The sequence below is a fragment of the Chelmon rostratus genome, chromosome 3 (assembly GCF_017976325.1).
Source record: "Chelmon rostratus isolate fCheRos1 chromosome 3, fCheRos1.pri, whole genome shotgun sequence".
Taxonomy (NCBI): domain Eukaryota; kingdom Metazoa; phylum Chordata; class Actinopteri; order Chaetodontiformes; family Chaetodontidae; genus Chelmon; species Chelmon rostratus.
The window spans coordinates 19,171,668-19,196,949 of NC_055660.1; the positions used below are offsets into that span (position 1 = coordinate 19,171,668).

The following is a 25,282-nucleotide window of genomic DNA, read 5'->3' on the forward strand; positions in this document are numbered from 1 at the left end:
GCGGTAAAGGGCAGGGTAGTCTCATCACGCCCCTTCACTTTAAACACTTCCCTCCTAGTCACGCACTGCCACTCTCTGAATGAACAAACCCAGAGTGCATGTTGGGTGAGAACTTTGTGTCACCAAAACAGGTTTGGAAACATCTTCATAAAACCCGAGAGGTCATTTTCTCATGCTTCTCAACCCACCAGTCCCCGACAAGTGAAATCAAAATATGGAAATCAGCAACAACTGGAGTTAAAACGAATGTTAAATGGCAGCGACAGAGTGAGAGACAAACTGTGTGCAGAGGCAGCACAGCTGTGGGTTCACCTGAGAGACAGATAAAAAACATTCAGACAGAAGTCACGCACATTTTCTTTTGAAGCTCACTCATCTTTCAGAATTAAAGTTCACTGAGAACCAAATGATGAGAACACATCTGGTGGGGAAGAGCATTGGTCTCTTATTACAAGAAAGCCATTGACACAAATGTGTCTGGGTGGAAGTGGTGTCTGTTGTGACGCTGCATGTAGATGAAAGTTTCTTCTGTGGCGGTTAGCAAGGCTGCAGGATATCTCTGTTCATGTATCTACAGTATACACGCACTGTGTGTCTAATACACCTGCACGCCATTTTGAAGCAGAACTCACCCGTCATTAAAACCACGTGTGCCAGCTATATTACTGTTATCATAGGCTCTAAGTTTATAAAACATCAATAACTGCTGAAATATCTGCAGGCTCGGAACAACATGCTAAATCATTTATCACTGGCAAGAATCTGCAGACGCTTTTTATGGCACAAACGCCTGGTTTTGTGGGTGGAAATTCGGACAAGGATGTCATTCTCCAACATAGCTGGCTGGCTAGTGACCAAGCGACACCAAATTCAGTGACAGAAAAATGCAGCGTGTGGATGAGACCGATGCTATTGTACAAGCTGTTGCATGTCAACTTACAGACGTCACATCTCGTACATCGACATATTTGTTTGATCAATGTTCCGAAATCACATCTGCGGGAAAATGTATCACATGCTACTGACTGGTTAAGACCAAAAGGAAAAAAAACAACCACAGTTCATTTTACAGCAAAATCATATTATTTTAAAAGTAAACAATCGATTAGGATTCATTATTTTCTCGATTAATCTAAAAATATGAGCCAAATGCGATGTCTTAAAATTGCTTGTTTTGTTCAACCGATAACGTTGACATATTCAGTTCGTAGAGTTATAAAACAAAGTAAAGCAGCAAAATACTTTTTCACTAATAAACACTGTTTACTGATTATCAAAGTAGCTGCCAATTTTCTGTTGATCAATCGATCAGTTGTCAACTCAACATTTCAGCTCTTGCGGGAACACTGAACGATGCTGACGAAAACAAATATACGCAGTGATGTCAGAAAGGGAAGTAGCGTGTGACTGCTTGGTGTGTTGCTGCAGTGAAGTTGACATAAGTGTGCCATTACCATGGTAACGTTTGCTTTTCTAAGACTTTTACAGTTCATTTGGCCGTAATATTTATCTTTAAAATGCAACACGTGGCACAGTTTTATTGTGCCATATTCATTATATAAATCCAGTAGATGGTGCAGTTTCAGTGTGTGTGTGTGTGTGTGTGTGTGTGTGTGTGTGTGTGTGTGTGTGTGTGTGTCCAACCTCGTTCTTGAGCTCAGCGATCTGGTCCCGGAGCTGGTTGATGTACTGTCTGGAGTCTGAGTGGTTCAGCTGGCCCTGGATCAGCCCTTCCTCCTTCTGAAAAACACATTGTACACACAGAAGGTTAAAGCCACAGTCCCTTTATTGCTGCCAAGTTGTGGTATGTAGGGTTAGCCCATATAGAAACGGAGGAACACACACACACACACACACACACACACACACACACACACACACACACACACACACCTGTATCTCCAGTTCAGCAATCTTCTGCCTGAGTTCAGCCATGGCAGCCATACTGTCTGCCTCCCTCAGTCGCACTGCCATCACCTCCTCTTTACTCTACATGTGTGAGGGGAGAGGGGAGAGGAGAGAAGACATTTCCTGCTTAATAGCTGGATGACAATGACAGACGGGATTTCATAAACCGTCTCAGTTCCTTCATTTACATTTCTGTCCTGCTTCATCGCATCTGTCCTCCTTTTCTGGACATGAATCCTGGATTTATAGTCTGACTCATTTCTCATCCATTTTTCCTGAAACATTTTCTATTTTTGCTCTACAAAACCTGGTCCTCCCTTCCTCTTTCCATCCTTCTCTGTCACACCCTGTCTCTTTTTATGCTCTTCATCCCTTCTTCGTCTTCATTTCTTGTTATTTTTCCACTCAGTTAAAAGCGTATCATTACTATATGTTCCTATCTTTTACATTTCATTAAGCTGGACCAGGACAAAGTTGCTCTCCCCATCAATCAGCCTTTTCTCCTTGTTACTTCCCTCCTTCCTTGCTAACTCCTTTTCTTTTTCTCTCTTCTCAAACCAGACCTTGCAGTCGGACTCGGCCTGCTTCCTTTTCATCTCGTTGAGCTGGGCCTGGAGAGCTTTGTTCTGATTGGCCAGCATCTGAAGCCGGTCCTGCAGGGCGGAGCGTTCCTGCTCATTGCGACCAATCAGCTTGCTGTGGATCTGGTTCTAGACCGAAGAAAGGCACATGAGAGTCGAGAGGCAACAAATTATTGCTTTCATCGTTGATAAATTGTTGTGTGAGTTGCTAAAGTAATGGTTCAATCTATAAACTGTAAGACATCTTAGCTTATTTTGACAGTCAAATACCAAAAAAAATTAATTTACAGTGAAGCTTGAGCCAGTGAAAGCTCGGCAGTATGCTTGTTCAAAGATTTTTCTTCTCTACATGTCACTATTGCTTACTCCATGACCCTACAGGGGTGATCACTTTATCATCACTGTTCCTATTAAAGGATAACTTTCGTTTTTTTTTACAACCTGGACTTTATTTGTAGCATTAAATACGACCATTTAGACACCCAGACAACTTTGGTGGCATTTGGAGTCGTTTTGAAGAAATTAGCCACAGAAGAGCGGCGCGTATATCCGTATAATGCGAGTAATCGGGGCACCCGTGCGTAGCCTCTATAAACGCATAATCTGCGGCGAAACTCGTTCATATTCCAATATTTTGTTATGATATGCTGGTGCTATTCCCCTCTGAGCCTGTGGTGGCATGTTATCAACATCCAGTGTCTCTAGACAACTACTTCTGACGTGGATGACGTCATTTTCGAGCGCCGCGCGCTGCGAGCAACCAGCCACAATACGGCTAACTCTGCGGCGGTCGGCTAGTTTAGCTGTAGTTCGCGACTGTTATTTTTCACAAAATGGATGAATATTTTTCCGACTCTGAGGTGGTGGACGATGACTTTGTTTACGATGGGCGTCCTTACCGTTTTGAGCCGGAGTACACGGACGAGGAGCTCGTTGAAAGGAGGACGAGGAGGCAGAGAGAGCAACAGCTGGCCAAACAACAACAAACGGCTGCGCGTCCACGAGTAGACGGTAACTGGTGGTGTTCTTGTGGACAATGTTCATCGATGACAACAGAGGAGGATGTGTCAATAAACGTCTGTATCACAACACTGGAGGATTTCCGCGCAATGATAAACCGGGCTGTGGTCGAGACGTTTTTTCGTGTCCCTAAAATGAACTGGAAGATCCAGCCAAAGCCTGCAGGACCAAATGGACAACTTTCAATTGAGTAAGTAGCTTACACACATGTATAGATTGTTTATTTGCCTTGGTTTTGTTTGCCAGAAGTTTATCATTGCACGGAAATCCTTCAGTGTTGTGATACAGACGTTTATTGACACATCCAGAGGCGCATCTCCTGGCTGCAAGTCCCACTCTGAGCAACAGAGGCATTCCTCCTCTGAACATTGATGAACATTGTCCACAAGAACACCACCAGTTACCGTCTACTCGTGGACGCGCAGCCGTTTGTTGTTGTTTGGCCAGCTGTTCCTCTCTCTGCCTCCTCGTCCTCCTTTCAAGGAGCTCCTCGTCCGTGTACTCCGGCTCAAAACGGTAAGGACGTCCATCGTAAACAAAGTCATCGTCCACCACCTCAGAGTCGGAAAAATATTCATCCATTTTGTGAAAAATAACAGTGGCAAACTACAGCTAAACTAGCCGACCGCCACAGAGTTAGCCGTATTGTGGCTGGTTGCTCGCAGTGCGGCGCTCGAAAATGACGTCATCCACGTCAGAAGTAGTTGTCTAGAGACACTGGATGTTGATAACATGCCACCACGGGCTCAGAGGAGAATAGCACCAGCATATCTTAACAAAATATTGGAATATGAACGAGTTTCACCGCAGATTATGCGTTTATAGAGGCTACGCACGGGTGCCCCAATTATGCGGGGCACTCTGGGGCTAATTTCTTCAAAACGACTCCAAATGCCACCAAAGTTGTCTGGGTGTCTAAATGGTCGTATTTAATGCTACAAATAAAGTCCAGGTTGTAAAAAACGAAAGTTATCCTTTAAATGCTTGAAACAAAACTGCACTGATGTTTGCACCACATATCTGTCCATGTTTGTATTCCTTCTATGACTGACAGTTTATACACTGTACAGTGTGTCTGACCTGGCTCTCCAGCTGCAGGGCTTTGAGTTTAACCTCTCGGAGCTCAGCCTGAGCCTGGGCCTCCCTCAGTCTGACCGTCATCAGTTTGTCCTGCAGCTCGTTCATGGCGTTCTTCTTCGGCGATTCCTTCCAGTGGCCGCCCCCGCCGCCTGTGCTGCTGCCACGGGACATATGATGCTGTAGACACACAGGGTGGACAGGTGTAATGGCACAGATGGGGCACAAGAACACGCACTCTTTGAGAAACCGCAGCAGTTTGCGTGTTACCTGCCAGCGCTGGTTGAGCTCAGTGACGGTGTCCTGCATCTCTCTGAACGAGTGCAGCGTCTCCAGCTCCCTCAGCTTCATCTGCTTCACCTCCTCCTGCAGAGCCGCCATATTGTTCTCATCAGGCAGGCAACTGCTCCTCTGGATGGACAAACGTAGAAGTGTTATGCAAGCCAAAAATTCGGGGCATGGGGATCGTTCCCCAGAGAGAAAAAGAAAATCACAACTTGATTTTCTGCAATCTGACATATTCAAAGACTCCGTTTTTGTAGCTCAGTAATCTTCTACTATATATTAGAGTAAATACTGTTTATTTATTCAGAGATTTTTAGTTCACTTTTGGACAGTTCAGTATCTACAATGCAAATCAATTTAGAGATCATGAGCTGTATTTTAGAAACACAATGCACAGGAAGCAGCATGAGTACATGAGACTGTGCTGACGTCACACAGCAGTGTCTCCTCTGCAGCCAATAACAGCTCAGACTGAGCAGCAGTGACCTATTTTCCAAACTGCTCAGTATCCTTGAAAGATCCATCATCACCACCCACTTAAGTACATATAACCTGTAACCACACCTATACCCAGAGATAGCATTAAAAGCCAAGTGGAGGATCTTCGTGCCTATTTTAACGATCGTCTGCAAGATTCCAAAAAGAATCCCTAAATCTCTCCAGGTTCATCATCTCCTGATCCTCTCTACTTCAACTGCAATGACCATCTATCACAGGTCACGACTTGCTAGTGTGCCAGGAGACTGAGGGATGGCTGCTAACTGTAGCTGCTGCATCAACTATCGTCAACTATGCCTATATTTCTCAAATGTGCTAAAGTGTGAATAACTAGCTGCATTTCATTTTCACACGTTAAAAAGGTACTATTGCTCTACTAACCACTTCACCAACACACCGTTAAACTGTAGCTTACATCTCCTCCAGCACTGATGCGTAACACAGTGCTGTGTGCGAGCCGACCTGCTGTTCTGAACTTTTGGAACAAACCATGTCAATCCATCTAATAATGGTGGAGATATTACAGTCTGAACAAAAGTGGTGGACCAGCAAACAAACCAACTGACAGACAGACAGACAGACATGGCTAGAGCTGCTAGCAACTTAAGTGACAAAAAAACTGGAGTTTCAGGAATATGAAGAAAGAAAATATGACAGGACCATATTTGCTTTTTCTAGCTTTGAGCTTAAGGTTACAGTAAAATCTTCACCGGGGGAAACAGAGCTCACCTTATGAAGTAAAACTGAAGGCTTGAAACATCAAACGTGCCTCTCATCACTTGAACTAACACTTACGCTTTCATAGTTTAGCTCGCAATAAGATAATCTTTAACACATCCACAGCTGCACGCGCCTGCTGTCTCCACTCATGTTTCACACTCTGTTTTCTCTCACACACTAAAATGTACGCCTGTTGCACACCTTCTCCAGGTCCAGGACCTTGTCTTGCATTTCCTTCAGTGCTCCCAGCAGCTCGGCCTCGCGCAGTCTGGACTGCTCCAGCTGGGTCTGCAGATTGCTCACAAACGGCTCTGTGTACTGAAACAAACATCACAGGGTCACTCAGGTATACTGTATGACAGGACATTGGGACTATCTTTGATCCTTGGTTTATCAGGTCTCTTGAAATTGTGTTGGTTTACAGATTTTTACTTCCTAATTCAGTTAAGCTCAGCTACGATTAGCACAGTACTTCAGTGGGTGTTAATTGTGCCAAAAGCTGCTGTTATATCTCTTCCTCTTTTTGTTTCTTTCGTCTCTTCTGCTGAGAAATCTAACAGCAAATTAAATATTCACATGTTGAATCTTTGTGCCGTGTCAGCCCTTTTCTGTGGACTAATGTCATGAAGAAGGAGAACATGTTTTCTGCACACCTCTACATTTGGGTAAGGCAGCAGTAAATTTGCAGGAGATGTGCAGCCATACATGCAGCAAAGCAAAGCAAACACAAGTTTTTCCCCATTTCTGTAACAACAGATAAAAAGCACCGACACAAATATGCCATTTTAACCCCTGATCATGATCACCAGCAGCTCGGCTGCAACAGGAACAAGATGAAACACTTCTTTAAGTTTGTACGAGGTCTCAACAATGTTGCTTAATAAACACATGTAAAGTAAATAAACTTCAAACTAGCTGATCATCGAAATGAAGTTGATGTCAAGCATCATTCCTGCCCCACTGACTCAAAGTTATTTCAGAAAATCGAAAGCCACGGTACATTTTCTATGTCACCACATCAAAGTGAAACTATTAAGTTAAGGGGTGTGAGAGTAGCAGAAAAGCAGACAGCGCTGAGTGGAAAAATACTTTTCCTACTACGCAAAATACAAAAAGCTTGAAATTGGGCAAGTACATAGTATGCATAAAAGAGTCTCGCTTTGTCATTTCAGGCTTCTCAGTCTTGGTTATCAAAGAGGACTGTGAGTGTCTGGAGGTGTGTGAACTCTGGTGGGTGATGGGTGCCAGCAGTTGAAGCTGGACTAAAGCACACGTCACGATGACATCAGTTCGAGTGGTCCAAGGTCCCATCTTTAAAAACCTAGATCACTTTTGTTTGCTCTTCATTCTGCGTGAATGTACGCGGCAGAGGAGTATCATGTCTGAATTTTGTCACACATCATATTCTCACAGCCGAGTGTGAGCTGCTGATGTGACTGTGGATTTTAACTGTGAATCCTGTGTAAAAAGCACCGATAAGTCACGTTGCAGTTTAGATCCATGCTTGTCCAAACTCATATAATATATGTCATGAAGAATTTGATTGGGTTTTACAAAAGGCGTTAAGTGTCTTTTTTGGTCAAATGGAAGATTTTCACTATACAGTTGTGCTCATAAGTTTACATACCCTGGCAGAATTTATGATTTCTTGGTCATTTTGCATAGAATATGAATGATAACACAAAAACTTTTTTTTCAAGCATGGTAAGTGGTTGGGTGAAGCCATTTATTATCAAACAACTGTATTTACTCTTTTTAAATCATATTGACAACAGAAACTACTCAAATGACCCTGATCAAAAGTTTACATACTCCAGTTCTTAAGTCCCAGTTCCCCCTTTAACATCAATGACAGCTTGAAGTCTTTTGTGGTAGTTGTAGATGAGGGTCTTTTTTTTGTCAGATGGTAAAGCTGCCCATTCTTCTTGGCAAAACGCCTCCAGCTTCTGTAAATTCTTGGGCTGCCTTGTATGAACTGCACGTTTGAGATCTCCCCAGAGTGTCTCAATGATATTGAGGTCAGGAGACTGAGATGGCCCCTCCAGAACCTTTACTTTATTCTGTTGTAGCCCCTGACAGGTAGACTTGGCCTTGTGCTTTGGATTGTTGTCATGTTGGAACGTCCAAGTACGTCTCATGCGCAGCTTCCGGGCTGATGAGTGCAAGTTTTCCTCCAGCATTTTCTGATAACATGCTGCATTTATCTTGCCATTAATTTTACCAAGTTTCCTGTGCCTCTGTAGCTCACACATCCCCAAAACATCAGCGATCCACCTCCGTGTTTCACAGCAGGGATTGTGTACTTCTCGTTATAGGCCTTGTTTACTCCTCTCCAAATGTAGCGTTTATGGTTGTGGCTAAAAAGTTCAATTTTGGTCTCATCACTCCAAATGACTTTGTTCCAGACGTTTTGAGGCTTGTCTCTGTGCTGTTTGGCATATTGTAAGCGGGATGCTTTGTGGCATTTGCGTAGAAAGGGCTTTCTTCTGGCGACTCGACCATAGAGCCCATTTTTGTTCAAGTGCCTCCTTAATGTGCGTCTTGAAACAGCCACGCCAGCTTTTTTCAGAGACTCCTGTATTTCAGCCGAAGTTATTTGAGGGCTTTTTTTGCATCCCGAGCAATTTTTCTGGCAGCTGTGGCTGAAATTTTTGTTGGTCTACCTGACCGTGGTTTGGTTTCAACAGAACCCCTCAGTTTCCACTTCTTAACTAATGTCTGAACACTGCTGATAGGCATTTTCAGATCCTTGGATATCTTTTTATATCCCTTTCCTGTTTTATACAGTTCAATTACCTTTTCCCGCAGATTCTTTGACAATTCTTTTGCTTTATTTTTCTATCCTGTGAGACATTTGTGTGTCATAATTAGCATATGAATTCTGGAGTTATGGCCAAAAACATGCTGTGTGTGGTCACGGTGACCTTTGACCACCAAAACCTAATCAATTCATCCTTGAGTCCAAGTGAACAATTCTGCCGAATTTGAAGAAATTCCCTTCAGGTGTTGTGGGACGGACGTATGGACAACCTGAAAACATAATGCCTCCAGCCATGGCTGTCGCTGGCGCGACACATAATAAAAGGATGATGCAGCTCTTTCAACCTTTGATGTCTTTATCGGGCCAAATGCATTGTATTCATATGTATTCAGACAGCTGTAAGTTTCACATTGTTTAGGCTCTTCTCCAGCATGCTGGATTTCAACTGAAATGGTTATGATGAGGTTTAAGAGGTTCAGGGTGTTTAAAGATTTTGAGGGTGGTCACATCCATGTTGGGTGAAAATATTTTTCGGGTATATATATATATATATATATATATATGTATGTATGTAAACATCTGACAATTCAAGTGAAAGAAAGCAGTATAACCTACAACCCAATTCCCCAAAACATGGGACGCTGTGTAAAACATAAATAAAAACAGAATACAATCATTTGCACACAAAAAGTGTTTACCAACAATGGTTTTATGAAGTATTCATGAGCTCATGTATTAATATCCTTTATACAATCATGTGTTCACAAAGTGGTGAACCTCGCTCCATCCTTGCTTATGAACAACTGAGCCTTTCCAGGATGCTCCTTTCATACCCAATCATGATACTATCACCTGTTACCAATCAACCTGTTTACCTGTGGAATGATCCAAACAGGTGTTTTTGGAGCGTTCCACAACTTTCCCAGTCTTTTGTTGCTCCTGTCACAACTTGTTTGAAATATGTTGCTGCATCAAATTCAGAACAAGCAGATATCTACAAGAATAAATGAAGTTAAATATAATATAACGTTAAATATATTGTCTTTGTACTGTTTTCAAATACATATACTTCAAAGAGGATCAGCAATGATCACATTTTGTTTCATTCATGTTTTACACAGCATTCCAATCAGGGCTGTAAGAGTTGTTTCATTTTAAATTCAGCAAAAAAAAAAAAAAAAAAAAAAAAAAAAAAGTCATGGGGGGCTGAGCTCTGCAGGGTTAGTTCATGAGTAAATTACTCATTTCCTCTGAGCTTCCTATGGAAACATGATTGTGTGATTCTCTTCTTTGTAATTAAAATAAACACAAATTAAAATGCAGGAAAGAAAAACCAGAGCCAGGCTCATGTTTTGGTGTAATAGTAAATAATCACTCAGAGTTGATTTTTACATGTGAACAAAAAGTATCATTAGTGCTGCACAGTGGCGGTGCTGCCAGCCTGGGTGTGCTGTTCCTGATGTGGTTAGGTTTGAATATATGCCACTGACACTGTGGTTGCTTATTGATGTAGACGAAGCACAGAGTTGGTGAAATAAAATGCAACATAAGCAGTTACTATAGAAATAATTCAATTAACTGTATTACACGGACAGATATCAAACTGAATATATTTTTAGAATATATTAAAAGTCTAAAAGTCTCCCTGTGGAGTTTTTGACCTTTAGAGCAATGTTTCTATTTGTGGGTCCATTTTTTTTTTTTTTTTTTTTTTTTGCTTTCCTGCAAACGAATGCTGGTGAGACAATGTACATGGTTGATCTGTGAGACTGCAGGTGGTGATAATGCACCACAAAGAGTCAGGGAAGAAGAACACTGGTTAGTAAACAATGATGTTGTCGAATGAATGGAAGGAAGTGCAGTCTACGCATTTGTTAAATGTATCGTAGCTGCCACAGAAATTTGACAAACTGCATCCTAAATCATCTTACGACTCACTTGTTTCAAGTTTCGCTTATTTTCAAGATGCGAAAACATTACAAATTTGTGGTTTGGGTAGTTTCATTGAATGTTTTTATCATCCTCTGTGGAGCTGCAACGATTAGTCGATTAATTGAGATTAATAGATTAACTGACAAATATTTTGATAATCAATAAATCGTTGATTTGCTGGTTCCAGCGTCTTAAATGTAAGAATTTGGTGCTTTTCCTTGTCATTTATGATTATAAATGAAGAAGCTTTGGGTTTTGGACTGTTTGCTTGGACAAAAGAAGCAATCTGAAGACGTCACTTTGGGCTCTGGGAAATACAGATGAACATATACAGAATATTTTACTTATAATTACTTTTCAAGATACTCTCTCTGTTATTTTATTATTTCTGTGGAATGGAAAAATTGATTGAACGGTCCATTCCAGAAAGTAAATGTTGTAAATGAGTCAGTTCCTAACAGTAGTATGTCAATACTGATAATCCCGATGAAAATGCTCATACTACACGTCAAACAGTTCAAGAAGAAACAAACTTTGATACAATCTGTATATATCTGTTGCTGTCATGAGAAACACACCTTCCTTGTAGTCAGGTTGTGAAACAGGTCTTGTGTTTTGGTGGCTTGTGTTGCATACAAATTTCCACTTAAGTCTTGAGATAATCGGTGTTGCAATTACTTCATTCAAGTCAAACACAGGCTGCTGTAAATCTGACCTAAGGCTGACTCCGTGCCGTGAGATGACTTGACATCTTTCAGGAAAGCCACGACCTTTCTTGGGCAAACGTCAGCATGGTGTTAAATGTAAAAGTAGTGGTTCAACATTTTGAGAAATACATATATTTGCTTTCTTTCCAAAATTCCCTGAGGTAACTGACACCAATCTTGAGCTATAGCTAACAGTTATGTTAGCTTAGCATAAAGACTAGAGCTTGTGTTTTCCCCCTGTTTCCAGTCTTCATGCTAAGCTAAGCTAAGTGCCTGCCCTGCTGGCTGTAGCTTTACATTTAACAAAGCATCAATCTCATTTAACTCTTAAAACAAAGCAAATATGCAACTTTCCCAAAAAGTCAAACTAGTCCTGGAAGCAGTTAAGACTGGAAAATGGGTTTTGCAAACACTTCCACACTATCAGTGCTCCAAACTTGTATGAACTGAATCAGGAACTATAATTAAGATTTTGCACATAAAAGATTGATTTTGATTTCCCTCAGTGTACTGATTGTGAAATCGGATCCGATCTCTTGACCTAATGAAGCATTACCAAATAAATGATTCAACTGAGAAAAGTGGACTAACTGCTTCTGCTTATTGTTCAACACACGTGTGGGAAAATGACACTTGGCCTGCCGCCGTCTTCTGTGTTGGAACAGTCGTTTCTGTTGCTACAACAGCGCTTGTGCACAGACTTTGGGTTGGTGTTCACCTTCTGTTGCTGCAGCTCTCTGATGGTGTCCTGTGCTTTCTCGAGGCTCTCGCTGGCTGTGTTGCACTGCTGCCTCACCACCGCCAGCTCCCTCTTGATCACGTAGTTCTCCTCTGCCTCCTGTGCCCTCGTCACCTGACCCTGGAACAGCAGGCCAGAGCAGGAAGGGGGTCAACATCAGCTGTGCAGTTTAAACTTTAAGATGCAGACAACACATCAATGCAGGGACGTTAATTCTGGGCATCCAGGGAATGCAACATCATTACATGAGGGGAACTTTGATACAAGGTGCATAGCGCTTAAACAAATGGTTATTTTGACATTTTGGGAAACAGGCTTATTAGCTGGGGAGGATTGATACCACTCATGTTTTTCCTTTAAACACTAAAGCTATGGCTAGCAGCTGGTTAGCTGAATTAGCATAAAGACTGAAAACAGGGGAAACAGCGAGCCCAGCTCTGTCTGAAGGTAACAAAATCTGACCACCAACACCTCTGAAGCTCTCTAATTAACACGCTATATCTCTTTTGTTTAATTTACTGAAAAACTGAAGTGTAAAAATGACAAGTCTGACAACTAAGCAATATTCCGACACATACCCTCCTGTAAAACCACAACATGTCGTTTTTATAATTTGGTTTTCGTACAAATTAAACAAACAAGTTAACATGTTAATTCGTGAGCTCTAGAGGTAGGTAGATTTTTTTTACCACTGGACAGATCTAGGCTAGCTGGTTCCCCTTACTGCCAATGGTTTTTGCTAATCTAAACTAACAGTCTTCTGGCAGTAGTTTCATATTTAGCGAGCAGACATGAGAGTCTTCTTATCTAACTCCCTGCAACAAAGCAAATAAACACATTTCCCAAACTGTCAAACTAAACTGGTCATTTCATTCATATTTTGGTAAACTATGAGTATTTACAACAAAAATCTTGTGATAATAATGATAAAAATAAAGTTTTACATGCCACGTGCAGGGATTGTACAACCTCATATTAGAACGTCCATCGTGGATAAACAGTACGTGCATTCAGGGATTACGGGACAGTCTTGTGGACCGAACAGATATACAACATAAAAAATATCTTTCATGCGCTTTTGGGTGGTTACTGTTAATAAGAGGTAGAGAAGCAGTGCAGGAGAGCAGAAAGAGGAGGAGGAGGGAGGTGTGAGGAGGGCAGAGGACAGTGAGGTCAGCAGGAAAGTGGTTTGCAGTACTCTACCTGTATCAGTCTGTCTGCCAGAGCAGCACTCTCCTACAGCGCAGCGAAGTAGAGGAACAAGAGGACGAAAAAAGAGATGAAGAGAAAGTGAAAGACAGCGGGACACCAGGGAGGATAAACCACCACAAAACGCAAGAGGAAATTCCAGGAGAAGAAAGAAACGGGATCACAGGTTGAGGAGTCAATCAATCAAAACAAATGTAGAGAAGTTTGTGATGAAAACAGAGGCAGCGGTGCGATCACTGAGAAAAAAAAAGCATTTCAGAGAGGAGGACAAGATTAAAAACTGTAGCGTCTCTTCATAGCAGAGTGCTGGAGGAGTGAAAGGAAAGGAAGGGATCCACAGAAACACAAACACACGCAACAAGAACAAGCTCCTCAGGAGAAGAGCAACAGCAGAAAATGAGACCAGGAATTCAAACCCACAGCATTATCTCCTCACAGTGTTTAACCAGGTCTGATCCAAACGTGAAGAGTCCTCTGCTGAGCAATCTGGCTGATTTGTCTCAATGATGCTGCATAAACCAGATTTATTTGGCCGTTTAGATTAGATGGAATCAAAGGCTATCTCTTACCTTCTCCAGAGTCTCGATCCTCTGCTTCAGCAGCCTGTTTTCTGTGCGTAACCTCTGAGCAGAGACAGGAGAGAGAGGTAAAGACCAGTTATACGTATACGTATTTATTCTATAAATCCTACTAATAAAGCATTTATTGTGATATCCACATTGTACACAAATACATAAACACAGACACACCTTGATCTCAATTTGTTCCTCCATTTCTTTGTTCTTGATTGTGGTATATTCTTTCTCAAGTCTGATAAAAAAAATAAAGAAGAACGACAGAGGATTATGCAATGCTACCTTGACATTTATTTTACTTTTTAAAGAACTTGGCTGCTGTGCTTCATTGATTGGTGGTCTATTCTAATCCTAATGCTTAAAAGGCAAAGATCAGTGCAAAAACCTCAGCATTAGTCAGACAGAAGAATAAATCCTACTGGGCCACATGAAGCCCGTCTAGAGCCTCACTAGGCGTTAGTGAGTAATGAGCGCTCTTACTTCTTCATCCTCTTGGGGTTGTATTTAACCTGGTAGGCCCTGAGGATCAGCTTGTCTGGGCAGCTGTCAAACTGGTGGGGGATCACCTTCTGGAAATGCTGGCAGACCCCGAGGGAAACACAAGATTAGAGAGCGCAAGAGAGAAATGCTCATTCATATTTTATGAAGATGCAGACAGACACGTTATTGAAGAGCAGCTAAAGCCCAACGTTAGTAGTGAGGCAACACCTAATGCATTTTTAGAGCTATGACGTTAATGCAGATTATTTTATTTTGAGTTCAAATTATACTTAAACTGAGATGAGACATGATCAAAAATGCCCAAATTCTCTCATTCCATCTCCTAAAATGTGAAGATTTGCTGCTTTTCTTTGTCATATATGATAATAAAGTCAGGACTTGCAGGTTTGGACTGTTGGTTATATAAAACAAGGAACGTGAAGAACCCACCCTGGGCTTTTAGAAACTATAATATCCATTTTTCACATTTTTTTTCACGATTTAATTTTAGAATATTCAACTAATCAAGTGAATAATCAACAGATTAATCAGTGATGAAAATAACAATTATTGGTAGTTGCAGCCATATTTTATTGTGTATATTACTCCAGCCTGAAAATCTCAGAAGTCTAACCTTTGATTTTTTTCGTAGATTTTGTCTCTAATTCGGATACAATAAATGCAAATCAAGATCCAAAACACAGGTTTGTGGGTTTTTACTAAGGAGAAGCAAACATGTTTTTTCCCCGGAGTTGATTCTCTCCTGCATTATCGTTAACACCATCAGAGATCATCAAATGAGGCCTGGTTTTGGTTTCTGTTTTGAATTAATGTGACAGAGCGAAGCATGTCTGCTGTTCAGATCTCTAGTTCAGGAAGCTCGTGTGCAAAAGGGAAAATGGGACATGCAGCCTTTGAATTGTGGCTGAATCGGTACAAAAAAAATGCATGCAACAAGCGGTTTAAAGCTGCAGCTTCTACCTGTGACATGCCCTCCATGTCCAGCTGAATGAGGTCAGTCTGGTTGTACTGCAGGATGGCCAGGCCCACACGAAAGATAATCTCTAGGCCCTGCAGACAGGTCTCATATTTCATTATATGTGCACAGCTGAAATAAAAGAACTGAATATACACAGTCAAACACATCAAATACATCTTCAGATTCTTAAAAACACACATTCCTAATATTTCCTACCTCATACATGAAAATATCAAAGATACGTGTGGCGACAGGCAGAGGGAGGAAGGTGAGGAAAAGGGTGAGGAACCAGGATGAAGCATACATGGATGTGTGGAAACTCTGGGATCGAAAATGGACGTTCAGCTCTGGAAGCTGCTCCTACAATTACAAAAAAGAGGAAGATTTTAAGCCTGGAATAACTATAGTCAAAAAGACACAGTGATGTGCTGGAGAGATAAGTGAATGATTTGCTGCCCCCCTGTGGATGACCGTTGCACTGCAAGCCTCCTGTTTGCTGACACACTTCCTCTTTACCTGTAGCAGATACTCAAACTGGTAGATGCAGAGGCCCAGCTCTGCCATGCTGGGTTTGAACAGCTCCCTCAGACGGTACTCCTGCATCAGACGCACAAACACACAAAACGCCTCCTCCTCGGGCATCTGGGAGGAGGGGAGAGGGGTGAGCAAAGTTCCCTCATTAAGAATTAATTAGACATGACTTATGCTCAACAAGGAAATCTAGTGGGACTGATTATAATGACGCTCAGACATAATGTGCTGAGACTGAGAAAATATCCTAATTATGGATCTATAATGGATAATTTACCTGAAGTCTCTGATCATTACCTGCATGAGCAGCAGCCCAACGATGAATGCGCTGCCTTGGCAGTAGCCGACCTCTCGATCCACCAGAGAATATGCCTGAAAAACACACAAACACACACACACACACACACACACACACACACACACACACACACACATTACATTTGCTGTGTGCTGTATTCAAACAGCGCAGCACAGATTACATCTGTAATCCTGAACGAACATCCAGGCTGTGAGCTACTTGATCCACGGTTGTGAACAACAAATCTCCACATTTTTGTCAAACTTCATTTGGTCAAATTTATCAAGCAAAACCACAAAAACATACTGTATACTGTTCCAGTCTTTCAAATATAAAGATTTTCTCTGATTTATATTATTGCAAATTCAACATCTTTAGGTTTTGGCTTCTTGGTCAAAAAAAAAAAAAATCATCTTGGACTCTGGGAAATCGTGACAGCATTTTTTTCCTTAATCAAAGAAATAAGGGACATATTACAAGGAACCCATTACAGATTAATGCTATGGATGAATGTATTTATAAGTAGGTGCCATTTTGTTTGTATTGTGCAGGCGCATGACATGCAGGAAGAAAAATAAACATTCTTCATGTTTCTGTTAACTGACAGTTGTTGCCATCAACGCACAAAGAAACAAAGGCAGCGAAGAGGAAGACTGTGACAATAAAAGAAAATATATACATTATTATCATTGCCTTTATTAGATAGGAAACAGTTGTGAGTTGGTAGAAAAATAAGGAATGACAAAGGTCCCTGACAAGACTACACTTACATATAGGACAGCAGGACGGCTGATCGGTAACTGTGTTGACTTCTCTACAACCATTATCAGAGGAGCAGAACTGTACGTGATTTCAGACTACATGAACATCAACTGAGCAACAACCACATAGCCACTCATGTTGTGAATGCATGGCACATTTAAAAGAGCATACCCCGCAGTCCAACACACACACACACACACACTATTCCAAAGGCACAGCGTCTCATCTTTTCATGAGGCCATCTATCAAGACCGAGGAGTTCAGACCTTGAGGTGACGTGAAACGCCGCAGTGCTCACCTTCATGACGTTGAAGAGGACTTCCTGCCCCAGGCTGTCCTGGCCTTTGAAGAACTCGTGCTCGGGGTAGGTGCGGGCGATGTCTCTGCGGATGAGCTTCTCGCAGGGGGACGACATCTTTAGCAGCTCAGAGTACTGGTTCTTCACCGGCATGTCCGTGGCGTTGCCCAACAGCTGCCAGACGATGGCCCGGAAATGATGAGGGATGCCCTTTCTGATCAACTCCTGGAGGGCAAAGAGCGAGACATTAAAGAGGATTAATACGTCTTTCCTTTATGTGGTGAGGGGAATCATTTTAAGCATCTCTTGAAGAGCAAAGAGCAGACAGATGAGATGAGAGGAATCAATTACGGTGAGATGAACAGACATATTTACGAGGATCATAACTGCAGCCACTCATACATACACACATACAGGAACGATTCTACCCTATGACTCTAAGCTTTTTTTTGTTTTGCGTCTGAGTTTGCAGGCAGCCAGTGTCATGTTGCCCTGACTCATTTTGCTGTCCTGTCCCTTCATCCATCTTGTCTTCCCCTGGGTTTTCTCTTCTTGTCACAGAGGACACAGAGAGACACAGAGAGGACAGGAGGGGAGAGAGGAGTATCGGTCCAGTGCAGCTTAAAACTACTGTGTTAACACATGGCAACAGATTAATCAGGAAGGTTTTTCTTCAGAAATTCTGTTCAGTTTTAAGGGAATGTCTGCAAAAATAAACCGTGAGCTACTGACACACACATGTGCACAGCTAAAAAAGGACACATGCTGTGACTTCATAGATAAAAACAGACCAGTGACAAAGTCTGCGTGTGGATACAGACGGCCAACCAGCCTCTGCATAAAAGGTGCAATGAGTCAGGGATTTACAGGGCCCTCTTTCTGTTTTGCACCAACCCAGTAAACTTCCTGTGAAACCTGATCAACAATATGTAAGAATAAAATGAGGAGGCTGATAATCTTCTTATTGATGTTCTCATTTTTTAAATTATATTCAATGACTCATTCTGAGGAAAACGCTGCATATGACAACATAATCTCTCATTTTCCATCTCCAGTCCCCGAGCCCCACCTTCAGGAGTTTGTCCTTCTTGCGTCTCCACTCTTCCCACTCATTGACGATGCGGCCCCAAAGGATCCAGGTGTCCTCCTCCAGGTGAGACAGATTGGAGGAGGCCGAGGAGCTGGACACCAGGGAGGAGCCGCTGTTGCGCCGCGAACCGCTCATTGAGCGCATGGACTTGGAATCAGCCTCCAGCAACCTGCATGAAGAGACAGTTTATGAGGATAGGAAGCTCAAATTGCAATTGATTATTTCTGAGGGAAAAAGGCACATGATTGCACGGCACAGCATGTTTGTCTTATACAAGATGGTGGACAGACTGGAGAGCTAAGATGCGCGTTGGGAATCGTGGCAGGCGGACGTGACATTGAGGCAGACTGTGACATCGTGAGGATCAGTACAGTCTGTGGACAACCTTGCAGAGACAGAGTTTATTTAAAATAATAAAAAAAAGGCCACATCTCATTTGCAGTAAGACATTTGAATGACATACAGAACAATAAGTTCATTTTGTGAACAAGGAGCCTGGTGGAGTATCTGTGGGTCACATTTCTAACTGCGTACATGACCGTGTATATATTCCATTTGTACAGAAATAATAATAAAGTATGTTTGTAATTTTGGTCTTGAGATGAAAATGTTCAGAAGCCAGCGGCCTACTTAGCTACTAAGTCACTTGTTATTTTTACACCCCGGTTCTTGTGCAGATTAAATATAAAGCACATTACTGTGTAATAAAGATAAAATATGTTAATTGAGAGGTTTACCGGTGCTGCTCGGCTGATTTTGTTGCCTTTTTTGGTTGACGGAGTGAGGCTGGCTGTTGCTGTTCCTCGATTCTTTATGCTAAACTAGGCAAACCCACTGCTGGCTGTAGCTTCATTTGGGGTTGTGAGAGCTGTATCGATCTTCTCATCTAACTTTGTGCAAGAGAGCAAATAAGCACATTTCCCAAAATGTTGATCTGTTCCTTTAAATATCTTCTTATGTTCCTCCTTTGGGGATGATGTGATTAAAGAGACTGCTCTTTACCCTGAGGGTGTTAGATTCAGTCCCACTTTGCCCCCAAATCTCTGATTATTTGAAGTCACTGGACACCTGCGTCTTGCACTTTGACTCATCTGCTGAAACGTGTGATGGCTGGATGAATTATTGTACAGTATGTGGCTCCTTGCACTTATAATGCTACTCTTTCTTTCTTTTGAAAGTGACTATAAAGACCCAGCTGGGCTTAACAACATCTAATCAAATTATAGAGACATTTCCCACAGAGAATTTGGTGCTCTTACTTTTGTGGGATTAAACTTTAACCTGACACAGGGAATAAACTCAACCCTTGAACAGGGAAATCAGATAATTATATTTTCAGATGCTATCCTTGAGGAAACAGATCCCGAACAGATAAAACAATCAGTACATACAGTCACATCCCGGGCACATTTATGTGTTTTACTGTCCAATAATAATTAAAGGTTATTAGGTTTAGTGACTGAGGCGTTCCTCTGACGTAGTACCCGATGAGTTCTGCGATGCAAAAAATAAAAGGCAGAATATTGTGGAAATTGTCAAAATGTGAATGCAATATATATTAATATCAGGTTTGTTCCTAACATTTTACCATTCAAGTTAAATTAATAGACAAAAGCTGTGCTGCTATGTTCTGGTGTCACACACCAACACACACACAGAGTCATGTTGAAGAAGTCCTCTGAGGGAGGCGGCGCGCCAGAAAGAGCTCATCACTTCAGCAAACTCTCTAAAGAGTCAGTCACATCGGCAGATGTGAGAAGCGAGTTCATTGAATCACTCTGTGGCTGTACAGTATGTGCAGAGACATTTTCTGTTGGAGAAAATGTAAAAGCTACATCTTTTTTTGGTCAAGTTTTGAACACAAGGAGCAGTGCTGCCAGTATGAGAGTAACCTCTGTCAGACCCATTTAGTGTGTTCGAGCTGCGTATGGAGGCTGTCCTGCAGTGGAGCGGTTTGATAAAACAAATGTCATTGATATTGAACACATTTGGAATATTTTCTCACTGAATTGTTGAGATTTATTTGTCTACCACGATTGTTCTCTGTCTGATGACAAAATGTGCTTAAATTATAAAACACAGAATTCAGACAAATGAAAATGGAATTTGGGAACAAATAAAACAGATTTCTTAGGGCTCTGCTCTGATGGAGAGACAGTGGCAGACAACAGGAAGTCATACTGGTAATGTGAAGATATAACTCTGAAAGAGAGTAAAATCTTCACAGTTTTGATTGAGACTATATATTTAGAGCGTTAGCTGTGATATCATTACAAAGATACTGCAGGCTATATACTGTATGACAAGTGCTGGGTGATACGGTATCGTTAATCTCCAGATACAGAGCCAGATTAATGCTCTTTTTTTAACCATTTTTCTTTTCATCTGGGATGACAACACCTGTGTATTTCTCTTTTTAATTGATGACCTAATTCTAGTCCTTCTCTCTTCTCACATTTAGAAATGTTTTAAAAGGAAAAGTGTGAATTCACTTGGTGCCCAATGCCCACCTGTTCAGTGTTTTCTAAAACACTAACCTACATACCCATTTTCTGTTACCCAGTGTATTTCTTCCACATGAAGGGCGCACAGACTTGTGATTCTAGGTCAAATTGTCTTGTGGTCATTTTACACAAATCCCTTCACACTGGACTGGGTGCATACACACCTTGACAATGACAGTGACACTGACGCACCTGAACAAGCCAGTGTGACCACAGCACCCAAAATCCTTTATTTGAGTATCAAACTGTCACACCTTGTGGGCTTGAAAGGTGACTGTAAAACATTTAGTTTCATCGTTTAATTGAGGTCAGAGGCTGCAGTCTAATTGGATTAGAGATGGTTCAGTGGAAAACTTTCTCGTCCTGTTGCATAACTGACTTCTCTGCTATCCATCTCTATACTTTTTGTCATAGGGCTACACACACTTTATCTTAATCTCAACCTACTCAGACTTCGATTTTCACTTAAAGTGTCACAAATACCAATTTCTAATATTTTCATGTATTCTTGAAAACGTGGGATTTCCTGGGTGTTTGACAACACTCAGTTCATTTTCATCGACTGCTAATTAGTGGTTGCTATGTACTGTATTGTATTTGGTGTTTTATGCTGAACACATTTCTGTCTGTGATCACAGCTCACACTCTTCCATGTTCCTGTTGAAACTTTTCAAATTTCAGCATCATGAAGAGCTTTCTAGTTTGCTGACAACCTGCATCACTATCTTAATTTTCCAAACGGCCCATAGAGATTGTATTTTTCATCTCCTATCATGAAGTGCTAATTACGTTCCACCTCATTAATTAGACACTGTTTTAAACGCTACCTTCATCCATAATTTTCTGCACTTCTGCATGTGAAGTCAGACTGTGAGTCCATTTTTAACTTGAGCTGTTTTTCCGTTCTTTCACCTATATTCTTGATTTTGTGTTCTTGTTTAAACAAGAGGTTTTAATTCATACATCAACTATCTTTCCTTGTGTTATTTTATATACAGGTAGACAAAGGCAGGCTTCCAGAACCCTGTAAAAGGGTGGGGGGGGGGGCAGCAGAATCTCGATTTGGTTAGCTCTGCAGGTATCAATTACAGGGCAGGCACATTGAGCTTCATGCTGATCCATTACTGTGACCGAGGGGCATTCTTCTGGGGCGTTTAATTAAATTGTCCAGCAATTTCATAAAGAGCTCAATGGTCATGTATACCTTATCAGAGTACCCATACAGGCTGTTTCTTGGATCATCCAAAGCATACGCCACACTGGGAAGGCAGCGGGGATAAATGATGAGGGAAGGGACATTTGCACCAGCTGCACTGACAGCCAAGTGAACAGTAATGTGCTCCCTGGTGGCCGTCTGCTGACGGCACACTTGCCTCTCCACTTTCTGTCAAATCACCTTCTCCCTCGACTCATCCTGGTCTCCAAGCCCAGTTTCATCGTAGTTAGGCGAGGCTTGTCATTGAGACTCTAACTGTGTGGAGTGTTTTCATAACTGCTGAAAAACTTCTCTAAGGTGTGGCTGCAAGTGATCCTGATCAAAGGAGTATAGTGTTTGGGTGATCAGGTGTGTGTGACAGGCTTTAAAGTGAATTCACCAGAGTAAACCGGCTGCTTTCCTTAATGAGTTCTATGCCAAGGCACTTAACAATGGTTCTGGTTGGAGGAAATCCAGCAACTGCCATCCAGACAATATATTTCACCAGGGTATCTCCTCTTCCTGGACGACAGCCCTATTAGGATGGGAACCACACTCAAACTTATTATTACGCCTCTAGGCCTGCGACAGCAGTGGGCATAATGTTTTGGGTTAACTATCCACCATGAACACAATATCTCAGGAACGCCTTGTGGGAATTTCTTAAAAATCGGCATAAATGTTCACTTACACTCAAGAACGAACTGATTAGATTTTAGGGGTCAAAAGTCAAAGGTCAAGTTCCCTGTGACCCCAAGTGGTGACTTGACTGGTTGGCAGAAACACACAACTGTGAGGTGGTAATTCTAGAGGCCCCATATATGAATTACACATTTTAACAGTTTTACTCATTGAGTTATAACACTATACACTATCATGGCAAAGATCAGCACAGTATGTGTTGTAACAAACACAGTAAGTGAACATTATGGCTTGAAAAGTTAATACAAATGTGGGAGGAGAGCTCTCACCTGTTCTGCTCCTCCAGTTTGGCCAGCAGCTCCAGTTCATCAGGACTCAGGTTCTCCGAGTCTGCCGGAGAGGCCGCCGGTGCTGACAGCACTGCATCATGGGAAGATGAGTCTGGGCTGAGCACTGGGCTGCCCGTTGACGGGGGGTCTGGATCCATGCCGGGAGGGGAAGAAGGGCACTCTAGCTGAGGGAGAGCAACACTACAGCCCTCTCTCTCTGGGCTGCCGCTGGGTATAGACATGGCGGTGATGACAGAGTGGGATGGGTGAAGCAGCGTGGGTGTGGTTGCGGTCTCACTGTTGGTCGCCTTCCTAAGTGAGCCTGGCTGTCGCCTGATCGGCCTTCCAGCTGGCCCTGGACCCGATATGATCAGAGATCTTTAAACCTGTCAAGGATGCAGAAAGAGCTGAATGGAAATGGCTGACCTCAAATAATTAACGAGTCAACATGTCATCACCAAAACTAACAAGACAAATATGTTTTCAACAGCATGATATATTTGACCCTTTTAAGTTCTATCTTTAAAATAACAGTCAGACTGCAATGAATGAATTAAAATGTATTTAGCCCATCACTATTCCGAGCTTTAGATTAATGTCTTCAAATCTGTCGTTTTGTCTGACCAGCAGTCTAAAAGCAAAGATAAAAAATTAACAACATCAAACAGAAAAAAGCATAGAGAAAAACACACTTCACCTTAAACACATATTATTGAAAATGAGGTGATTTTGCAATGGTAGACAACTCTCTTTACTTAAATGGGATGAAACAAGTTCCATTGCTATGTGACCCTGAAAACACACTGATATCAAGATTACACTGTGATGATTAAAGCAATATTGTTCTGGTGTTTTGGTGCACACATCCAACGCACAAACAAGTCAAACAAATGAGGGAGACTTCATAGTCCTCACCATGAACAAACATCCGCGTCCTTTACATTTGCAGTTTGTGCATTCATTTTGAAAACTGGGAGGAGGCTGTCATGTCAGAGGTTATGTTTGGTTTATCGGACTGAACACAAGTACACCGGTCATACTGCTCCGATCCACATGACGATGCCAATAATGGCTCTCCACACCCTGGCTCAAGTAACCGCTTAGAAGCAGCGGCCCTTAGTCACTGTAATGACATCATCCTGACTGAGAACATCACAGCCCGTCACTGAACACAGATCTGTTTTTCTTCACACTAAGACAGACGGTTGCCCAGTGACGCCTAGCAACATGTAAAGAAAACTGCTATGATCGATAGATAAGGCAGGTGTCACAGACCTAATAAAGAGCTGGAGCCACTGGCAAGAAACAGAAGAGTCTGGGGAGCGTTCACTTGCTTCCCTTCTCTTGCAGGCATGAGTTCACACCGAGGACGAAACAGCGGAAAATTGATAATTGAACGGTTGAGTTTGGGCTGAGGGCGTTCTGAATAAAATCTTTTTTAAAGATCTAAAAAACAACGTTGTGTGTGTGTGTGTGTGTGTGTGTGTGTGTTTTCCAAGTTTCATTAGTTAAGGGCGCACAAAGGATAGGCATTTGTGTCTTGAGTGCAACATTTAACTTGCTAATGTTAGACGGCTCATCTAGACCCCGGTGATTTGCTTTCTCTCACCGCTTTACAAATACATGTATGAGATAGAGAGCTGAATATTAGAGGGCAGTGGGAATATTTCACACATGCCAGAGGAAAACAAACATCCAAGAGCTTGGTTGTTGTGCTGCATAAAGCAGTTACTAAAGCTTCTTACCAGAGAAGCAGAATAGGGAACTGTGCTTCTTTCTCTTTCTGTGCTGCAGATAGCAATCACAGAGGCACCAGAGGAACAGTTGCAATTGGCCAGTGGAGAAAATGTGCCAAAAGGCCACGGTATTGCTCTGTCTACTGCCCGACTCTCCCTCCTCTGCATTATGGATGGCATCTCTTTTGCTGGGGGAGCCCTAAGGTAATTACTTCTAGGCACGCACACACACACACACACACACACACACACACACACACACACACACACACAGAGAAGCTAATAATAACTCAGTAATAAAGTAAATGCAGAGGTAGACAACAGACACCCCAGATACAAAATCCAGAACATACACAAACTACTGTATTCATAGTCAGCATACTCACAAATACCAAATATGACTGTCGTTATATTAGAAAACTCAAA

At 42.0% G+C, this 25,282-nt stretch overlaps 1 protein-coding gene across 1 annotated transcript in view; it reads right to left on the reverse strand.

The window, feature by feature from the left end:
- Positions 1–25,282, reverse strand: part of evi5l (ecotropic viral integration site 5 like) — a 41,317-nt gene that overhangs the window by 6,552 nt on the left and 9,483 nt on the right. Inside the window, exons 2-18 of the mRNA XM_041966371.1 lie at positions 23,121–23,506; positions 18,430–18,619; positions 17,361–17,585; positions 16,300–16,374; positions 15,988–16,113; positions 15,688–15,831; positions 15,474–15,563; positions 14,493–14,590; positions 14,187–14,247; positions 14,007–14,060; positions 12,208–12,348; positions 6,291–6,407; positions 4,857–4,997; positions 4,590–4,766; positions 2,472–2,618; positions 1,894–1,989; positions 1,645–1,740 (exon numbers count right to left, since the gene is read on the reverse strand). Coding sequence (XP_041822305.1) covers positions 1,645–1,740; positions 1,894–1,989; positions 2,472–2,618; positions 4,590–4,766; positions 4,857–4,997; positions 6,291–6,407; positions 12,208–12,348; positions 14,007–14,060; positions 14,187–14,247; positions 14,493–14,590; positions 15,474–15,563; positions 15,688–15,831; positions 15,988–16,113; positions 16,300–16,374; positions 17,361–17,585; positions 18,430–18,619; positions 23,121–23,362 — 2,220 coding nt within the window. The 5' untranslated portion in view covers positions 23,363–23,506. The remainder of the gene's footprint in view (positions 1–1,644; positions 1,741–1,893; positions 1,990–2,471; positions 2,619–4,589; positions 4,767–4,856; positions 4,998–6,290; positions 6,408–12,207; positions 12,349–14,006; positions 14,061–14,186; positions 14,248–14,492; positions 14,591–15,473; positions 15,564–15,687; positions 15,832–15,987; positions 16,114–16,299; positions 16,375–17,360; positions 17,586–18,429; positions 18,620–23,120; positions 23,507–25,282) is intronic.